Consider the following 23537-nt stretch of genomic DNA (forward strand, 5'->3'; position numbering starts at 1 on the left):
CAAACCTGAAATTGTAGCCCTGGAACTTACATTAACATCTGCTTTTGGAAGTTTGTGTTTACAGCTCAGCAAGAAAAGATATATTACCATCCACTTCTAACAACAACCAAAAAAAAAAAAAAAGAATCTTTCTTGAAGAAACACATCATGCACTTCTTTCTAGACAGATTAAATACATAAATGTACCTGTCTCCCCCATTGAAAGTTAGAAATCTTTTATACACGTTTGTGCACAGATGTACCCTGTGAGTCCTTCAATACCTATACATTGAACGTGTGCCTGGGAAACTGTACACTGTAAAAACCAGAAATTCAGAACTGGGATGCCCTGCCTCCCAGTTCACCTTTGCAACTGCCTGTGTGGGGAGCCACAGACAACCCATCTATATCTTTTTACATCTTTTTACCAGTAGCAGTTTTAATGCTTTTAGCTGGCCAGGGTACAGCGGGATTTCCCCTCTGCACAGGTTCTGTATGTACTTTCACTCCTGGTATGTTCTGGTGCCAGGACTGGTCCTAATAAGTGCACTGTGACGCTTGGAGCTGGAGGGAAGTGAAATGTAAAAAGAATTTATTAAAAAGGGTACTGTTCTTATGGGGCTGAACATCGCTGTCCCCAAGGAACAATCTGCCCCTGGTCTTTATACATGAAATACTGGCTTCATAATAGCTGTCTTGCATGATTGTTATGCGGACTAAAGAAACTATGTATGTGTGTATAGGGGTTTGCATGTAAGAGGAACAGGCTCCGCTTCAAATGGCTCCAGATTTAAACCCAGAATAATTCTCCTTAATCCAGAACCCACTGCTGAAACTCCAGGCAAAGTACGGCTTACATATGTGAGACAAGCAAGGCAAGATTTCAAACAAAATTACAGCATCATCAGGCCTGATTCATCAGATGATGCAAAACACCGATTCCACTCTAGTTAGGGAAAGCATGCTGATGACTTAGGTGTGTAAAACTATACTGATATCCTGGGTCTTTTAAACCTGCGAAAAAACAGAATGTACATATTAACGCATTTCTTCCAAAATATGTGATCCACAGAATAACCATACAGATACAGGGATACATAGAAAATGTACACCAAAGTATGAATATCATGGAATGATATTAATATTTAATGAGATACTGGATTTGAGGGAAAAAAGAAGGCTGATATCTCTCTGGGAAGAGGATATTTTGCTCAGAATAAACATGTCAGAATACAAACACTGTATTTAATAAAAATTATTAAGTGAAGCATCTCTTCTCTATGAAGAACACAGAGGAGAAGATGAACACATCGGAAGCTTTCTCTCGATAGTTGTACACAGATCTGCATAGTTACTGGAGCGTGCCTAGGCTGGGGATCGAGTCTCAAGCTGCTTTTAGTACTGCTGCCTACAAAGTAAGCGGAATACTTCGGAAATGGAAGAGCCTGCAGAAGGAATATAGAGGGGCCCAAGGACATCCCCTCGGGGTCTCTGTACTGGAAGGAAGGCTTCTGTGAACGGGATGTGGATTGTGAATTAGGTAACACCTGTGTGTGAGGAAGCCAAGAAAGTAATGGGTCATGAAACAACCAGAGAATGAGGCACAGAAAGGCGGGCTAGTTAGCACAGTTAACATATTATGAAGAGGCACCAGGAACGGCACCAGACTGCAGCTCTTCACTTCAGGAGATTTACTCCTGAAGGTGATCAGACTTGCTTTCTCCAAAGTGAAAAGAAATGGTTCAGTAGCAACATTTATACACATGGCCTTTAACAGAACAATTTTTCCCCAGCAAGGTGAAGGATTGGGTAGGAGCAAAGAGGTTGTTCTCCTCTTGATCTTGCCTAGGTGTCAGCTTCAAAGCTGTTATTCTATGGCTGTCTAAAACGCTCTAATTGCAAGTGCTGCAATCCCTCTTCTCCCAATTCCCAGCTATTTAGTCCCACACCCCTAGCAATCTCTCAGGCACTGGTTTGACCTTTCATTGAACCATTTCAGAGCTAACTCAGCAGGACACTAACCAAAAAAGAATAGTTTTCTGCTGTGTTAGTCCTGTGATAGGAATCGGCAACAGGCTGAGAAGCAGGAGCACCCTGGGAGAGTATAACCCCCTGGGCTGGGGGGTGATGTGCCCCTGGCAGCCAGCAGGAGGGCTGGGCTAGGCTGCTGTGCAGCCGCAGCACATCTGGGGGATCAGCATTCTCCTCTTTCCATTGTTGGATCATTCACATTATAGTTTAGCAAGTTGCTGGTATTTTTACAAGACAAAGCCATATAATTTCAAATGGATAAGTAGGTGGATAATTAGGGAAGCTTCCTAAAAACTTTTTCCTAATTTTTTAAAAAAAAGGTTCTGTACTCTCCCAAAAATACTTTAAACAGCCACTAACCTACAGAAAAACAAACAACTCTCAAAGATTCTCTTGTACTGGAGCAGAATCATAACTTTTTACAGAATCAAAGCTAGGATTCTGCCTGCAGAGCCAACACGAGCAGTGATGGCAGATGCGAGCAGAGTGCATTTCAAAACAGGCCTATTTAAAAAGAGCGAATACAATTTCTAGGATCTTCAGTGTTTTCAGTGCTATATCATGGGAGAGTTCTGAATAACTAAATATTAGGAAATTCATGAAAAGTTAAACAAGAAACATTATTTGTTTTCTTTAGCCAGATGATTTAAAAATGGTTAATATTTGATAGCACAATGATAAATATTTTAATACAGTATATTGCAGTCAGTTGGGAATAGATCAAAAAGATACAAAGTAAGCTCCACTAGATAAACTTTTATTAGGTACATGAAATAGAACATAAAGCTTGATAGCAATTACCATTTAATCTATTCACATTTGGAAACGTATTGAAGGGGAAACTTATAACTCAGTTGTTATGAATTATTAAATGTTCATTTGAACAGTGATGAGCAGGACTGCTTTTCCTCTGAGAAATATGTCACATTTCCCTTTTAAGCCTGCTCAGTGGCCATAACTTCGATGCAATTTGCCTGCTCGCTGCCTTTTTTATGAGGACAGAAATGAAGAGACCAGTAGCACCAGAGACCTGCCCAAATGGGATGTTTTTATGAAGGGGCCTTAAAAGGATCGTTTAGGAGTAAGTAAAGTAATCTCCATCCTACTTAACTGCAGATAAAAACTACTGACCTGAGGTAATTAAAAATAGTCAACACTTCCTATCTTGACATTGGTGCAGCTGATGGCATGGCTGACACCAGCACATGCTGATTAAGACTTCAGTAGTGATTTTTTTAACTTCCTTTGCACACGTGCAAATAAAACTCTCCCAAGAGATTTTTGATCACAGCAATAGTGATACGAAAACCAAAGTTTAGTTTAGAAGGAACTGATAGGTTTTAACTTGCGAGGTACTGACTGCCTCCCCTAACAAAAGCTAAGCTCCCCCATTGTGACTAAAAGTAAAACAAAAACAGAACAAAAAGTCTTTTGATAATATGCATTAATAAATGGATGCCATGGAAGTAGGTATACCAAGATTTGGTCTACCTGTAAATTTAAATTTCAAAGTAGTAGTTTCCACCTTGAATGGATTTCAGAGTTATTCTAAGTATAGGAGCACACCTGATATTAAGGTTTGTTTCTGCCCTAAATTTGAACATGCTGAAAGGATGTAATCCTAAAGTAATCGGGATTTCTAAGTTTGTATTCCTACAGAACCGAGTACTGTAATATCTAACAGCTAATGAACTCAAGGCTTTTTAATTACATGCTACTAGCATTTGAGGTACTTTCCAAAAGATTTGAGATGTCTTTATTCATTGACATTATTTGTTATAAGTAATCTATAGAGTTGAAAAAAAAAATCTTAGAGCAAAGGTTTTAAAGAACTTTTGTTGAACTAAAGGAGTTATTATTTAGTATCAATAGGCTGAGTACTTCAGCAATGAATTTCTGAAAATAATCAAGACCTTTCAAGATCTAGGCTTTTAATTAAAACACCTAGCAGAAGTGCCTTTTTACATTCCCCAATTCCCCCTTCACCCTATTGCTTTCTGACCATCTTACCTAGCCCGTTTTAGATCTGGTCTTCACAACCTTTCACTCCTGCGAGTCCTGTGTTTATCTTCATGTTTGCATGCTTATTGACAGTAGAAAATTAGCAAGCCTGTACTGAGTTAAACCAGGGATCAATATACCCCAGTGTCCTCTATTTGACAGTAGTGGGCTTCAGTGGTATTTCATTCAGTACAGGCATCCAAACTCTACAAAGCCACAGCTTACCAGTTTTCTTAGCCAAAGAGTTCATCAGTATCTTCATATTTAGTTGGTCTCAATGAGCCCTTCATCCACTAATTTGCCTAATCGCTTCTTGAGACATGCATACTCTTGTTATCCAAATGTCCTGGGCACAAGTTAACAATTATTTAAAATGTAATAATAATTACTATTATTTCTCTGTTTTAACTGGCTGGCTGACAATTACATTTGGTACTTCCTAGTTTTGGGGAGGAAGAGATAATAAGAATAAATAAACAATCACTTCCATAACATTTGTGACTTTTGTAGATGGCTATTTTTATTTTCATTCAATTCATCTTCCCTTTCGTATGCTGAAGAAACCTAATCTATTTAATCTCTCCTTTTACAGGAACTACTTGTATCTATGACCGCTCTTCATTCTACCTTTTTTGATAGTACTATATACCTTTTCAATATGCAAGACTTCATGCAGCGTTCAAGAGATGGGCGCATCATGAAGTTTTATGGTGACATTGTGGTGTTTGCCGTTTCATTCTTTTTTTCCTGTCCAAAAAAATTCAAGAATCTATTTGTCTTTTTGACTGATGAAGAGCATTAAGTCAACATTTTCAATAAAATACCCTGAACTACTCTTAAGGGCCCTTTTCTAAATGGTAAAAGCCAAGCATCTATAGGTGTGCATTACTCTTGAACAATGAATTTCATCTACCATTTTATTGTGCTGTCATCCAGCACCCTGGAAATACTGCTGAAGGTCTTTACAGCCACAATACTTTTGTAAAGTGAGCAAACTTTATTACATTACTCTTCACTTGCCTTTCTAGCACTTCTGCAATGTCTTGAAACAGTTCTTACAGGGCTGACTAGTAGTCTCTGACATTTATTCTTGCCCTGTTTCCTACTATTTAATCCATGATTATTCCATTTAAAAAAAAAAAAAAAACAAAAAAACAAAACCCAAAAAACTCTCTTTAGTGGCTTCTTTGAAAAAGAGGGATCTGCTGAGGGATCTTATGGAATACTTTTTGGACATTCAGATATGTTATTAATGTGATCATTTGCATCCATATGCTTACTTATCCCTTAAAAAAATCATTACTAGGGTTTGTACACCATTATTTCCCTTACAAAAAGTTCACTCTTCCGTGATAACCATGCTCATTCATCTATCTGCTAATTCTATTCTTCATTACAATTTACATCCACTTTCTTGCTGCAGAAGTTTTACTTGCTAGTCTTTAGTTCCTTGTAGCTCTTTATAAAAATCACATCTGCCATAGTCTCTTCTTATGGTTAATCAAGCCTGTCTTGGCAATTAAATTAGTAAAATCACAGGTAACAGTCAGATATTTGTTTCTGCAATTTTTCAAAACTCTTAGATCAATATTAATTGCTTCTGGTGATCTAATGCAACAGACTATCTCCTATTTTTTAAGAATGTCTTGTATAAACTTTGAGACACACTTCCAGAGCACATCCCCATCAACATAGGCAGTAGCCTAGTAACCTCCTAAAGCTCTTCCATAGTTAATACTTCATGGATTTTTCCCTTTCCTACCTTTCACCCCATGCATTTGCCCTAGAGACTTCCTAGAAAGTTTCTGCTTCTGATGTGTTTAGAAGGAAGAAAAAAAAAATTATTACTTTAGTACATTGCTCAATCATTTCTGGCCTTCCTTGGTATTTTAGCATGTTGTTATAGCTAAATTCTGAAAGTCTATACTCTTTTCTTTTTTTCTTTCATTTCATCATAATTTCAGCATTTTTGTTAAAGTTTGTAAATGTATTTCTTTATAAAGTTTTCTTTTTCTGTGCTGCTAACAATGCAGTTTTTATACAAATCCTTTTAAATAGCGGTCTTTTTTTTGGATACTGACTGTACTCTGCGTCTCTAATAAGACCAGCTCACCAAATCATCTGCAAGCTTTCTGCCCCTTTAGCTTCTCCTGGCTTTTCTGTCTAATAAGTGCCTACATGATCATCTCCTCTTCCTCTAGATCCATACCCCTGAGACACATACTAGCCCATCCAGTAACTTCAAATTCATCTCTAAAGTGAAACATGCAAGTAAATATTCTGACAAGGAACATGGGTATGATAAAATTAGGAACAAAAGCTTGATCTTAGAAATGTCAGTCCAGCTTTGTGTCATATCTTTGACCACTACCCTTTACAGCACAAATTTTAGTCAAGCTATTCACATGAACAACAACTATGGAAGTGAATACAGCTTTACAGGATTCAGGCGATATATATTTAGAGGGGACTGATAGCCCATGCGAAAGTACCATGATGTTCTGTAAAAGTATTAACTGTTCTTTCAATTTCTTTCATCCCTGCACAATTCTGAGATACTATTTTGTTGATTACAAACTGTTCTCTCACACTGGACTATAGTCAATGGCAAAATCATTAAAAGAGACTTTTAATGGAAGCCAAGTCAAGCCCATTATAATTATCTTGGCTTCTAAAGAGAATAATTAAATTGTTAATAAAACTTACCTATAATCATCAGGTGTGAAGAGAAAGACGTGACAGTGCTGGAAGTGTAAAGATTTCTACAGAGAAGGGGAAAGAGTTTGATCGTAATTCAGTTGTTGGTAATTAATGTCTGTAGAAGATTAGTTAAAACTGAAATTAACTTGAAATAATTACATTCAAGAGAATATGTTCTTTGACATCACTGATTTCAATATACAGCTGGGGCCCACAATGATTAAATCATTATGCTCAAAACTATTTTTTATTTTTATAACTACAGCTTGGACAAGTACTTCTTCATATGCTATTTCTTTTCTTTCCAATGAATATCTGTCATTTTGTCCAGGTGGAAGTGGAAAAACCATGTAATAACAATTGCACTGATGGCACTGGCTGAGTCTAGAGATGATATTTTGTTTTGTACTTCTATTCACAGACCAGTTTACTCACTTCATTCCCTTTCTAGAAATCTGAGTGGAGTAACTTTCCAAATCTTTCACACTTTTCAGCTATTTATGAAACGCTGTGTATTTTTTTCAGATGTACAAAGAATAAATCATAAGAAAGTCTGCCTGTGGGTAAACCAAAATACTACTCCAGTTTATGGAACCAGTGGCTGAGCTGTATATTGGGCACCTCTGAACAGCCAAAGAGACCTTCCTCTTTCCATGACACCAGTCTGCTAGCCCCTGTCCTTACTCTTTTTCCTGCTTAAACGGCTTTTCCAATGGACAAAGACTTCTTGCACTTCAAATCTGCTAGGTTATAAGGAGCTCAGCAGTAATCTTTTTGGAGGAGGAGTCTTCCTTGAATAGTTATTTAGGTTAGCCTTAAGAAATAGCACCAAGCAGCTATAGGTCAGGGATACACAAGGGCTACAATCAAAAGAGCTACCAGCTTTGTTACCCACATGAACTAACCAGTCCCCATACACGCTGAGAGGTGTAGGAGGAACAAACACCTCCAGTATCCTCAGTATAGAAGTAGTTGCCCATAGAAGACAATTCAGCAGGGTGTTCTGTTAATGAGATGCTGCACCGCTGAGCTCTGAATGTTGCACATGCTTTAAATGGGAAATGAACCTCATTTTTAAGCCAGGAGATCCTAGAAATAGGACTCTTACTTTGAAGGGTTTAGAATTTCATTTCCAAGGAGAGTAAAGAGTGTTTCACCACATGTAGCTCTTTAAAGAAAAAGCTGAAGCTGCATTTTGATAGTGAGGCAATAAGCACTGACTAGCGTCCAAGGAGAACAAGCTACTCTCACAAGGTTCAAAAACCTGGCTTATTTCATACTGATTTCAAGAACAGGAGAAACCCACTATGAGATTTAAACTGGGGACATTGTGCAAGGAAATTCGTATTGAGAGCAAAAAGCATCCTTAAATCAGCACCATTATGCAGCAAAGTGCAGCTCCCTGCAAGGAGGCTTCAGGTCTCAGAAAAAAAAGCATCCCCTTCCACCTCTCTTTACAGACAGATTACGACACAGATGTCTCAGAAATTGAGCCAGATGTTTTTAAATGCCTCAGATTACATATGCACACATGCCATTTGGTACACAACTGGGGAGAAACATGAAAGGCTGCATGTAAACAGCATAACTTCTGCAAAGGTTCGAAAATTTGGGTCAAGCTTTGCACCACCTACCAAAATAAAGCCATACACTGCTGTAATTTTTTTTCTGCAACAACCTGAGAGCTTTGCTAGTTCATGCAAAACCATTACCGATGTAAAACACAACTGAAAAGATCCTTGCAAAAATGTACTCTAGTTAGATCATCTCTTTTGTTCAGCAGTAACATGACAACTTAGTGATGATGATGCAGCCCACGCTGCTCTGCACCATTAGAAGACCTTGACTGTTTTGCAAATACAAATCACTGAGCCAGCTAAGCTGTGCTGAGCACCTCCCTCACCTCCTCCCACCCACCCTGGCTGGGGCCCAAACCCCTCTGTCCCAGTGCCAACCACTTCCCTCCAGCACTCATCTTTCTGTCTTTCAGCTTAAACAGCTACTCATCCTGTAGTTTTCCTGCCGTTTTCAGAAAGCCACCATCCCACTCGGATCTGCCATGGTACCGCTTAGGAAACGCTGTCTCACACAGGCAGCATCACACCTTGGCAGTTCACACTGGGCTCACTTCAGCAGGCGGTGGCTGCCCGGGGCCGCGTGCCTCTGTAGAGGCTGGCCTCGCCTGCCAGCACCTGTGCTGGCCACGCGGCTTCACGGAGCAGGAGGAGGCTTTAGGTGTTTATCCACAGCGTTTGGACCCTCTCAAGGGTCCAGGCATAGACCAGTCCCACAGAAAGTCATCCCACCTGGAGTTCCAGCTTTTTCTCGCCCTCCGGTCACACACACCCTGCACAGGCGCGTGGCACATGCCGGCTCCCACCACAGGAGGTGGTGTCGAGGAATACAGGCGGTTCTGGAGGAGTTGTGGTGGGAAGTCAGATGTCCATGGCCATCACTGCCAAGGCTGCTGAGCGAGGACAAGCATGTGGTAGGAGCTGTGAGGGTTCAGGTTAGGCAAGGCGGGGTATGCGGGGAGAGAAATAAACAACATGTTTTAAAACATAGCCAGACATTACTTTTTTGAAGAACATACAACATTCTAGAAGTACATTTTCATAAAAATTGAGCATTTCTTGTGTGACCCTTCCATCTCTAAAAGCCAGAGGTGAGTATATGAGTTTGCAATATTGTGACACGTACAACTTCTCTGGAGCATGAGAAAAGGACCAAGATCTTGGCTTTTCAGCCTTAGGTGTGAGCAGACTTTCTGAGTAGCACAGCTTGTTCTCTTCATCATGAAGTTTAAGGGCACTGATACAATATATCTTTAGAAATATATAACACTCTGATTATAAAGTAAATTATTATGTCTAGATTAATGGAGCTATCTTTGTTATTTTTCAACTCTGGCATGACCTGACAATCTAAAACTTGGAGAAAATAATTTTAAATGAAAGAAAGCAAGTACTTTGAAGTGAAATCATATTTTCCAGTTATCTATTCCTTGAGGAGCTCAGGTTATTTCAGTCTTCACTAATAATTAAATTTTAACACCTTTGTGCATCAGGATTGATAAACAGAAATAAAAGTATGTTAATCAGCATGTCAAAAGTAACGCAAAAAACACACAAAGCATGGAGGGAAAAAGTTCTCATTCATGAGAGTCTTTTAACTCTGGACTTTTTAATATCCTGAATTGTCTTAATGTTTTGTCATAGTAATTAATATCACCATCCATGTTTAGAGGCACTATCTTCAGTTCATACGTGTGTAGAAAGAACTTTTCAGACCCAAACACACGGGTTGTATGCTCTCTTTGTAAGTCTAAGGCAGGTCTACTGTTATTCAAATGTTTTCTACATTGTAGCAAAACTGTAAAGTTGATTAAAAGTGCAATCCTATTACTGTTGCAATAACTTATTAGTAGTAGCCTGCATAGTAATATCCTGAAAAATATGTGGGTTGCCTGCATGAAATCTTAATCTGTATTGGTCATTGTGTAATAATGAATTATGAATTCTAATGCTGTATTTATCAAAATATCGCTTTTGAAAAGACAAATAAATAATCAGAGCCTTTGAAATTTTAAGAGGTGATAGATAAACAAATACAGTTATTTTGTGTTTTGGTGTGAACATCTTTTGGACATTTTTGCTGAATGAGGCGATAGTATAAGTCAGTTTAAAAAGTGTTTTCAGCTAAAACACTGGCTAAATCTGTCACATTGGTTATGCCTGCATAGCACATTGCAGAAAATCTAGTGTGCCTGACAAGGATTGTGTTGGAAAATGAGCATCTATTATCTGTGTTTTCCCATCTAATGGCTGCTCTGTCATGAAGATAAATGCACAATGATACCTAGAGCAAGTCTGTGCGTAGCAATAAATATTGTTGATGAAAACTATCACGAAGCAGCTAATAGCTTTAATTATTTGATACATTAATTTATTAGTTCTCATTTTTGCTGAGTGCTACATGCCAGCTGTTTGAGTCATCTTATTAATATTCTGATTAAAAGAGTAGGAAAGTAAAGCATTACACCAATTAAAACCCCACTTACAGGAGAGCATATTATCATCCAGTATATCTCAGAAAGGAATTGTGACATAAGAATCTGCTGTGGAGTGTCAGTTTTTAATTTTATTACAATAATTAAAAATAGACAATAATAGATAATATTTTTTAAGGGCAAGATAAATCAGAGGGGATAAACTTTTGCAAATCTTTACCATGTTCCCAATATATGAATATGAAGCTGCTAAAGCTCTGACTGCTGTGATTAGAAGGAGGTATTTCTAGTTGTCAGAATATTTAAACATCTTATGCAATTGCACATGACACTTAAGTGGACAAGACTGCATATTCCTTTTTTAAACTTCATAGGTTATAAGGCTTTTTATAGCTGAGAGTCTCCAGACTCCCCTGGAAACAGTAATCAGCTCTGCAGTTGCATTTATCTAATTAACAGTGCAATCTAGTAAATAGAACTGGAATTCACAGGACTGGTGTTCATTCCCTCCTTCTGTAGCATAGGCAAATCATTTGACTTTCCTTGGCATCAAGTTCTCCATTCTTCACTGGCAATAACAACTCTTGCTCTGAAGAGCTTTGAGACACCTACAGGGCAGCGATTTTATGCCCATTCTAGAGCTAGCTCAACAAGAGCACCGTGAAGTATTTCATCCACATTCAAAACAATAAATCAATGTAGATTCAGAAACATATCCCGATTCCCAGCATCATTGTCTTAAAAAAAAATCTAAAAAAAAACCCCAACTCTCATGTTTCATGTTTTGTAGGAACTATATAAATGTTTTACCTTTTTACCTTTGCATTTTAACTTACGTTCACATGAACTCTGAATGTTCATCTCCTGAGAGATTCTACACCATTTACTTTGCACGTTGCTGTTTTGCTCTCCTATAGTAGAGTATTATCCTAGTATCTTACAACTCTCGGTTTTGAAAAATGCACGCAGGAGGAATACATAATGCCATGTAAATAGAAACTTGGGTTTACCTTTACCTGTGGCCACTGTAACATAGCTGACTAAGTCCCACTTACTAAGTGGGACTCCCTTTTTTTAGTTGCATACCCATTCCATTTTAATATCTTTTATAATCGTGTCATTAAAGATTGGTGATGTTCCTATTGCAAACACTATTTTAAGCTGTTTAGAAGTTGATCAAAACATATATTCCCAGTAGGTTTTGTTACTACTTTTTTAAAATGCCCCATGCAGTTGGCTTTAAGCCAAAGTAACAAGAAGAAAGTTTGCAATATTCAAATTATTTTAGATCACAAATAACTTCAGAAGTGTTTGAAATTTAATTTGATATGCATATGACATCTTCTGTATAAATACAATAAATACAACTAAGTCTTTAAAGCTTTAAAAAACTAGCCATTACAATGCAAAATTATTACTTCAAATTCAAAGAAATTTTCTACACAGTGTTTCCTGTATACAGCAGGTATTGTAAAATAAAATTTGCAGAAGCAACCTTACTTCATCTTGAGTGATAAACTGAATATCAAAAATTTAGCTGTGTCTAACACCAAAAATAGGACATATGTTAATAATCTGCAACCACTATGCTGCTTTGGGCAATAAAAACCCATTGGTCTCCTCTTCTTTATCAAACACATCATGAACACTTTTGCTGAAATTGCCAGGGAATACAGACACATGCACAAATGTATCGTGTGTTCAGCGAGCAAAAAATTAGAAGAGAATAGTTATTATTTTTTAGATACTGTCATTAAATAACATAAGATTACGATTTAAAGTTCTCACTCAGCAGCTCTCCGAGAGGATTTGAAGTTTCATCTAATGAAGAACTTCAGGATCGAGGGCAATGTGGATGTTTTGAGGAATACCAGTACACCCAGTACTTGTCCTCAGATTAGTACTGTTGTGGAATTAATAATATTATCGAGAGAAACCACCAACACATTCTCTCCCTCTCCCTCTCCCCTTTACTAAAAGAATTTAGGAAAATAATTGTTGGAATAATTGTAATCCCGCAAATCATTAAGAAGTATTTTCAGATTCAATTATCTTCTCTGCTTTTGCTGCCAAATAAAGTAATGTGTGTGGGGCTGTTCCACAGGTTTTGAAAGTCTACAGTGCAGCATTCGCAGGGAAGAATGGCAGGAAAAGAAACTTTTGTCTGTAAACAAAGAGAGACTATTTGTATTCTTTAATGCCCAAAACATTACTGCAAATCAGACACCCTAGCAGCTAAGGAATCAGTCTTTTATAAAATTCATGATCATGTATTTGAATTGCTGACTTTTGCATGCTCCTGCTTTGGTTTCCTCTTCTGCCTTTTTGTGCTCTCTAAAAGCGTATTTGTTGCAGGTCTGTTTAGTAGTTCTTGGAAACTTAAGAAAATGCTGCTGTCATGCATGAAGCCGAAAATGCTGCTGTTCAGGCAAAGCCATCCTGCTGGCTTTTTGGATAGGATTGCACTGCCTGACCGTAGATGCCTGGTGCCACTGCTGAGGAGCGATGGCAGCTGGTGGTTCCCTAGAGAGGCAGCAAGCCAGGACCAGGAGGGGATGGTGTGGGGAAGGGGGATGGTGGGGCAGCAGGGCAGGGAGCTCCCCAGCCCCCAGTCCCCAGTCCCTCCGGCAGCGCCCAAGCCAAGAGCAGAGGAGCTCTGGTGGCAGTAACAGGGTCAGCCCCAGCCTGCAGGCTGCCAGACGAGCCTCTGGTGGTGAGGCCGGTCTGGGGTTCGCACCAGGAGGTCCAACATGCCAGGCCAGGGTGGGCTGAGCCCACCGGCTCACCCTGGCAAGGACCAAGGCGAGGGCCTGAGTTCAAAGGCGCTCCCAGCCTGGTGGGCAGAGGGTGCTCGCATGAGGCTTTTCACAGCTCCTGCTCACAACCCGGGGCCTTCCACAGGAGCCGCGTCCACTGTCGCAGAGCCGCAGCGGGTCAGAGCAGCTGTGGAGCACAGGCCGGGAAGCGGTGCGCTGGGCAGAGCGCCTGCAGGCAGGGGGGTGCACCCTGCCCACAGCAGCCAGCACACCCCGAGGGGGACGGGCATCCCCCTAGCAGCCCTCCTGCCTCACTCCCACCGTCCTCACTCTCTCACAGGTCTTTCAACGTACCTATCTACCAGCTTCGTGTAAATGTCTGAAGTGCCCTCCGGCACCTCTAATGGCAGTAGCTGCTTGTATTTCGGAACCAAATCCCACCCTCCAACTGCTCACAGGGCCTTTTGATGACCACTTCATCTTCTGGATCTGAGGAGTTTATGTGCTTCGCTGGTTTTTATTGATAGTGGTTACATCCAAACTCTGACCTTGCTGTTGGCACTGGATGAAAAAAAAAAAAAAACCACACACACCACCAAAACCCTGTAGTTTCAATTGCTTCTCTTCCTAGTTAAGGAGAGAGAAGACAGATCATGTAAGGATGTTCATTTATCTCCAGGAAGCTGGAAATAATGGCACTGCAGTTTACAGCTTTGTAAGTGGGATATGAATGATAGGGGTATGTAGTCCCTTTTGAGCAACTGAAGCGATGCTATAGCTTATTGCTGTCCTGAGATTATCCTCAAATAGGAGAAGGGTCATACCAATTCAGCAATGCTCCTCCATAAGCAAAGCAATAAGAAGAATGGGGAAAAATTTTTCCCCTGCTTTGGGAATCATCCTTTTTTTGAGAAGTATAACATTGGAACCATCAAAATTAGAAGATAGAAAGGTTAATCAATCACTTCCTGAAGCCAAGGAGGATTGGAAGGTATAACCATAACTCTTAGTTAACTACATCTGGATTTGTTTTCTGCCATTTTAACAGGCAATCCGGTGTTGTTTCTGCCAAAGCTACTGTGGCTTCTCTATCATGCAAGAGTATCAGTTCCAAAACCCAGTTCTCCCCCTTTGTCCTTTTGACAGATTTGATGTATGTATTCTCATTATCTTTTACTAATTAAATCCAAGGATTTTAGACAAAGATAGAGATGGAAAATGAGAAAGCACAGACACAACTTGTGAAACTGAGTAACTTTCTACCTCTGCTATCCTTATTCCATGGTTTAAATAAAATTTGTTCTGTAGAGGGTTTTGCATTTCCAGTAGTGAAACATAATCAACTAAGCTTACCCAGGTGGATGCCAGGATAAATTAGTACCTCTTTATGGGAGACAGAGATCACCATCCGTTTTGTGGCTGTGCACTGGGGAGAACTCTGAAAAGTAGCTGCATCTTCTTGTAGAAACTCTGAAGGCTTTTCCTGCAGTTCAGTTAGAACTGGCTTAGCTTTGAAGTAAGAATTGTGCAGAAAGAACAGAAATTACTCATAGTAAAACAATCTAAAAATTCTAGTGGAAATTTTCAGCAAATTCAGTACCTCCATTACCCACCTATTCATTCACTCTCCGATAACTTAAGAAAACCGGTTTGATAAAAAATCAAGTGTCACTTCAATTGTACCTTTACAGGCATTTCTAAGACAAGTCAAGATGGAGATGTCTGCCTTCAGAAACTACTCTCACTTGGTCAATGTTTATTTCCTTGTATTGCTGGCAATATAATTAATCACAACATTGTTTCAACTTTGCACCAGAGATCTTTGTGTTAATGTTTGTCATTTTATGACCATGGTTTTGACACAGTAAGATACGCTTTAGGCTTGTACTTGTCTACACTGATTTATTTGGTCTTAACTTCCAAATGTGCCTTGGTAGATAAACACAAACCACTTTTCTTTTCATGCTATCAAAGCATCTACCTTGTCTTGACTTGACAGTATCCCAGTACAGTTTTACTGATCCCACTACAGCAAATGCTGAATTGGCATCACTTCAAAAAAACAAATCAATATGAATATTTCATTTAAAAGAGCAGTAGCTGTTTTTCATATCAGGTATGCCTGTGATTTAAAACCACTGAAGAAACCTGATCAACACTGGCACGTGCATTCGTGGTAGCAAAACATTTAGAAATGATTTGGCAGTAACTGTATCTGGTAGCAATAAATTCTAATAATAATCCAACAGATTTTTATTAATAGATTTTATTGTTAGAATAGAAGTACAGTAATAGAATAATAAATTATGTTAATAGATCTAATTGGAAGGGGGAGAAAGCTAAGTGACAAAACCTCCAAGTTAGTTATTAGCCACTGGTTATTCAAAGGAATAATGTACTTAAGTTATAAAAATTTGAGGTTTTGTCATGTGCTGTGCAACACTGACTGTAACAGCAATAGTGGTAACATTTCAGAAGAAGCCTGACTACTTTTAAGTTTTCCCCATGCCCTTATATCCTTATTCCTAATATTTACTTTAGATGAGTAAAATCTCATGAGTCAGTGGAGCTCCACATAGAGATCTTTCACAAGTATATATTGCATTTTTAGGATCATTTCCAAACAATGGAAATAATTTGTTGTTGCTAACTCTGGCAATTTGAAAATTTTTCAATCATGGTCACATATTCTGATACAACTGGAAACAGTTTTAAACATTTGCATTTGAATGAGATTAAGTGTTTTGCATTCCCCAATTCCATTAATGTCTATTTGACAAAGTGTGGGAAAAATATTACTAATACCTTCACAACTGCAGAGTTTTTCTTGTGGATGCAAATACACATACTATATGTACGTGTAGATGCCAGTATTATTCTTAGACATACACACAAGCTTCCTCATTTGTGGTAATTTCTTTTATATTCTGTGATTGTTTTTACTGTTTATTGATTAAATGATCACATTTTCAGAGAATAATGCGTGTTGGTTACCAAATCCTTATAGTATTCATAGGAACTAATTCTGTATTTAATGAGAAATTGCTTGTGCTTAGCTTCAATTTACTGAACTTATGTAGTGAGATGAACCCTCCTAATTTTTTCACAGCATTTCAATATGCTGTTCACAACTCGCTATAGACAGACAACCACTGCATATATTGAAGCTACCTATAAACATCATTACCGAAAACGTGGGTTTCACCATGCTTGGGTTTTTATTCACTTAATATGCAGAGACAGACTATTCCGTTGGCATGTGTGCTGAAAACTTCCTCATAAATGTATTCAAGTAACATTCTATACTAGATAAGAAGTACCAAGGAAACAGATGCATTACAAAACAGCCAAGAATAATTTCTTCAGCCACCAGACCTGCATGCTTTCAAAGTTATGAACAATAGGTGGAAACTAAGGTCAGAAAATTCTCATGATTTCAGTAGTGCTATCCGCACAAATTACTGACAAACAGTACAGAAAATTCACTGCAGCAGAAGCAGGGTCAAAGCTTGCATCAGTACTTTAGAATAGACCAAAATGTTGTGTAATATATTCAGAGTTGTCAACCCACCAACCTGTCCAGGGACTATGATACTCATGATCTGGGAGACAAAAAGGAGAAAAGAGAAGAGATGGCTTTAAAAAGAGAGAGAGGGAGAGAGAAGGCTGTAAAAAATGACAGTACAAAAAGAGCACGCTGAAGAAAAATAGTGAGGGGAGAGATCACACACTTGAAATTAAAGACTTCAGAATTCAAGAAAGGAAGCAAGAACCTCTACTAAAAAGTTTGCTTTCTGTGGCTTCATCGTTAATAGTCTTTATGCTGTTCCCACAAGCAATGAAAATTTCATAGTAAACCCAGACTTTGGTGCAGAAAGTGAACACCATCGATCCCAGATCAAAAAAGGTGTCCTTTTGAATATCTTCATTTCTTTTGCTTAAGTCAACAGCCTGTCCTTTCTTATATTTTATGTGGCTGACCTGCCTGACTAAAATGCTACTGTAGGTGAGCTGCACAAAAATTAAGGTAGCACAAAGAAAAGTACAGAATGTGTTTTCTGCCCTCTTGGATGGCCTTGGGGAAAGACAGGAGGCTAAAAGAAATTGTGTTTTAAGGCCAACAGTGTATTGTTTTTCTGTCTGCGCAGTAGGCAGACCAAAAGCCCTGTGCATGCTCTCTGAAGCTCCCCACTCAGTAACCAGAAAGAACATAAGCCAAGAGCACAATGCTGTGCCTGAGGTGGCCCTCCAGATTTGAAGGGAACGAGACTTGCATTTCTATTACTGTGTCTATATTGCTGCTTCAGAACAAAAATCAGTCTATCTCCCTTCTTTCAAGAAGCTGCAAAGAAGGTAAAGTTGAGTTTCGGACAGACTACAAAATTTTCATGTATTACTCTGATTTGAACATTTAAGGGGAAAGTAGACATTGGTCAAACAACTGTGCTACTCTCAATACATTTCATTAAATACACAATATAAATTCTATTAAATACTAGCACATCGCTTACCCCTTGAGCTGCCTGAGCTAGTCAAAAGGCTGAATATTTTCCCCTTGTTTTCCTTCTTTATTCCGTTTCCAGCATGACTTGTGGCAAGGCATCCCTCATCACCATTCATAGAACTCTTCTCCTAAAAAAGAGGCTTCAGTATTTTATTAGTGATTATTTTAGAAAATATGTTTACATTTTAATTAAAAATAACATCATCTCTTACTAATTGCAGCTGTTTGTTGGTTTGGAGGGGGTGGGGGTTTTGCCCCGAAGGCAGAAAAGCTTCAAATAGCTCTGTACGTCTATCTACATGTAGCTTTTTCCCGTCTCCTTTGTATAGCATTTTAAAGATCCTGTAATCTGACTTTAGCTGACTTTGTAAATGGATGTAAATGAAAATAACATCTAAAAAATTCCTTTATTTTACTTTAAATCTTTCACTTCCTGCAGTAGCATAGATCCGGAGACTCAGAAATCTCTTTGGTCAGAAATACTCCCCCAAAAGGCCTGCAAAGCTTTCACAGCAAATCAGATACCTCTCTTTTGTTTCTCAAATGATCAGTTTGATGTCCGGTCTTCTAATTAAGGAAGATCTGCCAGCAAACTCGTGGCTGGTTCAGCCATACAAGCCTTAGTATCACATGCGATTACTTCAGAATTAGTCTTTTTCCTTGCATCACTTCTCCATGTCTCATTCTTTGATGAGAACTCAATACCTGATGCCTTTCAGATTAATTCAAAGTAATTTTTCATTATTATTGCTTTTAACGATGAAGCTAAGGTAGAGCTCATCCAACACCTCTCAGCAGTGGATGCAACATTTCACTGCTTGGAGTATAAGAAGGGGCGAAGGGCATGGCAGATAGGAGAAGATAGGAGGGGTACAACAGGCAGGAAAGCCCTCTATTGCCAGGCTCACTGCTCCTGCTGCTTGGAGAAATAAAAAAAGGCCAAGGGCCAGGCACACGCTGGGGCTCCGCCAGCCCCACCTGCACCCACCAGCACCAGCTGTGGGCTTCCATGCAGAGCAAGGGGTCTGCAAGGTCCTGGCCCCTCCTGCCCTGCTCAGTAGCCCCCGAGTCGCTGCCTGCTCCGAGTAAAGCCTAGAGCATCTTCTGAAAGAAAAGGTGGTATAACATGTATCCTAGAGAAATACTGTGTTAACATTAGAAACATTGTTGATTTTCATAATAATTAATATACTTGCCTTGCTTTGGTCTTGGCAGCATGTCAACTACTTCTGTTTAAGGCATAAATTTTCTTTTAAAGTGCAGTGACAGTACTCCAGTGAAAGTACTTATGCTGGTGATGTGCTACACTCGTTAGTTGTAGCTAATCCAATTCATAAACTGATCAAACATAATTAATATTAAAGTTTGAAAAGTAATCCTAACCATGCTTTCAGAAAGGTCAAAATGCCATTAGAGTTGGTCAGAATAAGATTAAAACAAAACTGGCAAAAAGTAAATAATGGGATTTCATAACATCTTCAGAATTGTTTTATTTAACTTCCAAATCACCACAGTTGCTATCTACATGATACATATATGTGTGTACATGTGTGTGTGTAAGAGAAAGAGATACAAGGATGAAACTAAGGGAAAGCAAGCTGTAACAGTACGAGACTTAACAACTCTAGAATATTCAGCTACATAGTCATTTGCAGAGAACATCAAAATCTACCCAGTTTTACTTAACATGTTTCTGTGGGCAAACTTTTAAAAGCATGCAGGAATAATGAAGGAGAAGCTTCTGACCCATCCCTTCTTTGAGTACATTTGTAAAACTTCCTAACGAGAAATAAATGGTTTGCTTTAAAAACCAGCATCTATAGCGTTGTATCCGGAGTTGGCGTAGACAGCAATGATTGGAGATGTTTGGTAGCAGCCTGCAGCGGTGCAGCGGGCTGGGCAGCCAGCCTGTAGCAAAACACCACTTCAGCCACCCATCACCAGCCATCTGTCACTACGGATCCGAACCGTGACTGACGGCCTCTTAAAATAACAAGCCATAGTTGTCAAAATAAGTTTTCAAATAGGAAAGCTTTTGGAAAAATAAATCTGTTTTATTGAATACTTGGGAAAATTTGGATAATGTATTCTTGGCCAAAAACAAAGTGTAATATCTCATCTGCTTTTTAAGAAGTAGTATTTATTTAACTACTGAATTCCACTCAATTACTTAATGTGAAGAATGGTCAGTACTGATGGGACAAATATTTCACCATTTCATTGTCTGAACTGTGGGAAGCATCCCAGCAGCGAGCAGTCTAGAAAAAGCAGGTTCAGTAGCTGGACCATCAGAAAAAGTATTTTGGGTTTGCGTATTGATATGGCTAAATATATACAATATGAATAATAAAGTCATCTTTAGAGATACATAGCCTCAGTTATAAGAGATTGGCTTTTAAAATCCAGTTCATTTTTTTGGCCTGTTCTATTTTCCTGGGTTGTTAATCTCATCACATTTATTTGGTGGTGATTTACTGTCCCTTGTACATAACGTAAATGCAACTTTTTTGTAATGTATATATAGAACATTAAAATTCAGATATATGGCTGTCATCAATGTGTTGTACCTTAATAATGAAATTTTGACATTACAATTCAGACAGTGCACAACAACATTAAAACCATAGCTTTTAATAAAAATCTTTGATTACTAAAGGAATCACTGAAAAAAACTATTTTACTGTTTTCTCTCAATTGCATCTATGAGTTTCTAACACACTGCATTATTATCTGGCCCACTTGAATGCAGAACATTAGAAACCAGCTGTCAGAGAGTCTTTCTAGAGTGACAATATTATTTTTCTGAAATCAAGCCGGGACAGATAAAATTACCGGTGAGGTTGCTAGTGCACAAAATTGTAGAGATTTATGTAGAATTGCATCACTTAAGAACTCGGACTGTTTCAGTTTTAGTTCTCAGAATATTTGAGTTGCTTTTAAAAATGAGTAAACTAACACTTATCAAACCGTACTATTTTTGTAGCAATAAGTAGCAGTGTTTAAAATAAGAGTAACAATATTTTCCCTGTTCTGAATTATTTAGGGTATTTCCAGGCTAAGGTATGCATGAACAGTGTGTAATGTTGAGTCTGCTTCTAAACCAAATAATCTTTTCCCTAATTATCCGAGTGAAAAATTCTCAAGTAAATTTTGACTGTTACATTCTGCCCTGATAGTAGGTGCAAGATCTTTAATAAAATAGCCTTTCCGATGGAAGACAGAGCTGTAGTCTAGGACATATTCTACTAGTGATATCATCTGGAATGACACACAGATTGACACGTTTAAGTAGTATATTCTTCATATCTCTACGTATTTACCCAGTGAAATATTTCAATTGATATTAAGTAATACAAAGTAAAGCCATCAATTTTTCAAATACGATAATATTACTCAGCTCTAAAACTTTTGCCTTTATGTTCTTTTAACTCTTCTGTGAAATCTGACTTCTGAAGTTATTATACCAGGCTACCCTGCCTAACTAAGATAGTTTTCAGATGGCAGTTACCCTCGTACTAAAGTGGCAAATGTAATTAAGAAGAAATATTCGATCTGTAATAGAAATAACATTACCTTTTATTTCCATATGTATATACCATGTAACCCCCATCGAGCGGCATGCTGAATTTCCTGCCTGCGCTTGCCTTATCTTTTTCACATAATTTTTTCAGATCATTAACACATGCGGTTCTTGAGTATAAAACCCTGTTTTCTCATACAGATCTTTCTACTTCAGCCAAGTCATGTTGCATTCTTGACCACTGTTCATGCTTTCCCACAGCTCTAGATACGTTGCCCCTTTCAAATAATAACACACCCACCTACAGTTCCAGTTCAGTTGTAACTACAAAAACTAGAACACTGGCACAAGGCAGGTATTAATATTCATATTATTTTGTTATTAATCACTATTTGTGTTAATACATTAATTAATATCATCAGTCAGTGGTCTGAAGTGAACAAGATAGCTCTCCAAGACTACAGCCTGAAGGGGGTGGGGGGTGGGGGGGGGTGGGAAAAAAGACATGAGAAAATATCAAATAAAATAAAAAAAATCAAACCTGAAGTGTTTCAGAAAACCACGTCCCCTGTTTACGTGTCTCAGGAAGAGGCGGGAGGTAGTGTTTTAAGTGGTTTCAGTGCAGAGTTTCTCCTGTAGATGAACTTACATTTATTCTGCTTTTCTTTCCCTCCCTCCCTCGCTATCTTGCAGCAAACGTATGTGACAATGAACTACTGCATTGCCAGAATGGAGGAACGTGCATCAACAATGTGCGATGCCAGTGCCCTCCGGCTTACACTGGCATTTTATGCGAGAAGCTGAAGTGTGAAAGGGATCCGGGAGGCTGCAGCCACAGCTCCGGCCAGGGGGCAATAGCACACAGGCTGCTGTTGCTGCTGACTGCTCTACTAGGAGCAACTGGACTGTGCATATGCTAGGCTCCATATGGTCGATGGCATTGGACTGCTTCAGACGAATGTGCCACGTGACAACAAAACAGTCGTAGCATTTGCTACCGAAATTTAAATGGGAAAACAAGTGAAAAAAAACCACACGTACAATCGAAGACGGCTGAACTGAACTAAGCCATATAAATCAGTAACGGACAGGGCTGCAAGTCAAGACTGTTCACCTCTGACTCGGGACAAGCTGGCATATCCCGTCAAACCGATGCTAGCTGCAAAGCCTACACAGGACTCAAACAGCTTTGACCGCCCCCAGAACGGGAAGAGAATTTAAAACACATTTGCTACTCCTATGCGGCGCGCTACCGTACCTCCGCCGGCGCGTGGGCCGACCAAATGAAGGCATTCTTTGCTGTCAGTGCATTGTGGGTATAAGGAAATCTGTAAAAGCTGCCATATTGGCCTGCTTCAGTCCCCGAATCCTTTCCAACCTGTGCTTTAGTGAACGTTGCTCTGTAACCCTTGTTGGTTGAAAGATTTGTCTGATGTTAGTGATGCACATGTGTAACAGCCCCCTCGATAAAACTCAAGCCAGTCATATCCTTGTATACCTTAGCAGCACTGCATCAGTAAGATGCTGTGTTCACCTACTGTACAAGAGTGGCTATAGGACAAAAAGTGTATTTATCCTTTTGTATTCAAATGAAGTTATTTTTCTTGAAATAATGTACAATGTAGATTTTTTGTATTATTGCCTATTTGTGTTACCAGACAATTTGTTAACATATTTAATTCTAATCAGATCAGAAAAAAATATTACTTTTTATTTAGTCCTTTTCTTTTTCCTTTCATTTAATTGTGCAGAGATTTCTCTGTATGGGCAACGTGCTGGCATCAAAGAATATCAGTTTACATATATAACGAGTGTAATAAGATTCCACCAAAGGACATTCTAAATGTTTTCTTGTTGCTTTAACACTGGAAGGTTTCAAAGAATAAAAATTCCTGCATAAACAGTTCCAGGATGACGTATTGCTATTTTTTAAGGCCTTTTTAGAATCCAAAAAAATTTTGATTATTTTACCACCTAGCGTGTGGAAGAAAAACAGACTTAACAGTGGAAATCACATCATAACAATCTAACCTGGTT

The 23537-nt window shown here is 38.7% G+C and overlaps 1 protein-coding gene across 5 annotated transcripts in view; it reads left to right on the forward strand.

Annotated features, from left to right (window-relative positions):
• Positions 1 to 23478, forward strand: part of NTNG1 (netrin G1) — a 158814-nt gene extending 135336 nt beyond the window's left edge. For all 5 annotated transcript variants that reach the window (XM_056355571.1, XM_056355568.1, XM_056355567.1 and 2 more), the window contains one exon: positions 22194 to 23478. In XM_056355571.1, coding sequence (XP_056211546.1) covers positions 22194 to 22420 — 227 coding nt within the window. In that variant the 3' untranslated portion in view covers positions 22421 to 23478. The remainder of the gene's footprint in view (positions 1 to 22193) is intronic.
• The last annotated feature ends 59 nt before the right edge of the window (positions 23479 to 23537 follow it).

Source organism: Falco biarmicus, chromosome 11 (assembly GCF_023638135.1).
Source record: "Falco biarmicus isolate bFalBia1 chromosome 11, bFalBia1.pri, whole genome shotgun sequence".
NCBI classification, from domain to species: domain Eukaryota; kingdom Metazoa; phylum Chordata; class Aves; order Falconiformes; family Falconidae; genus Falco; species Falco biarmicus.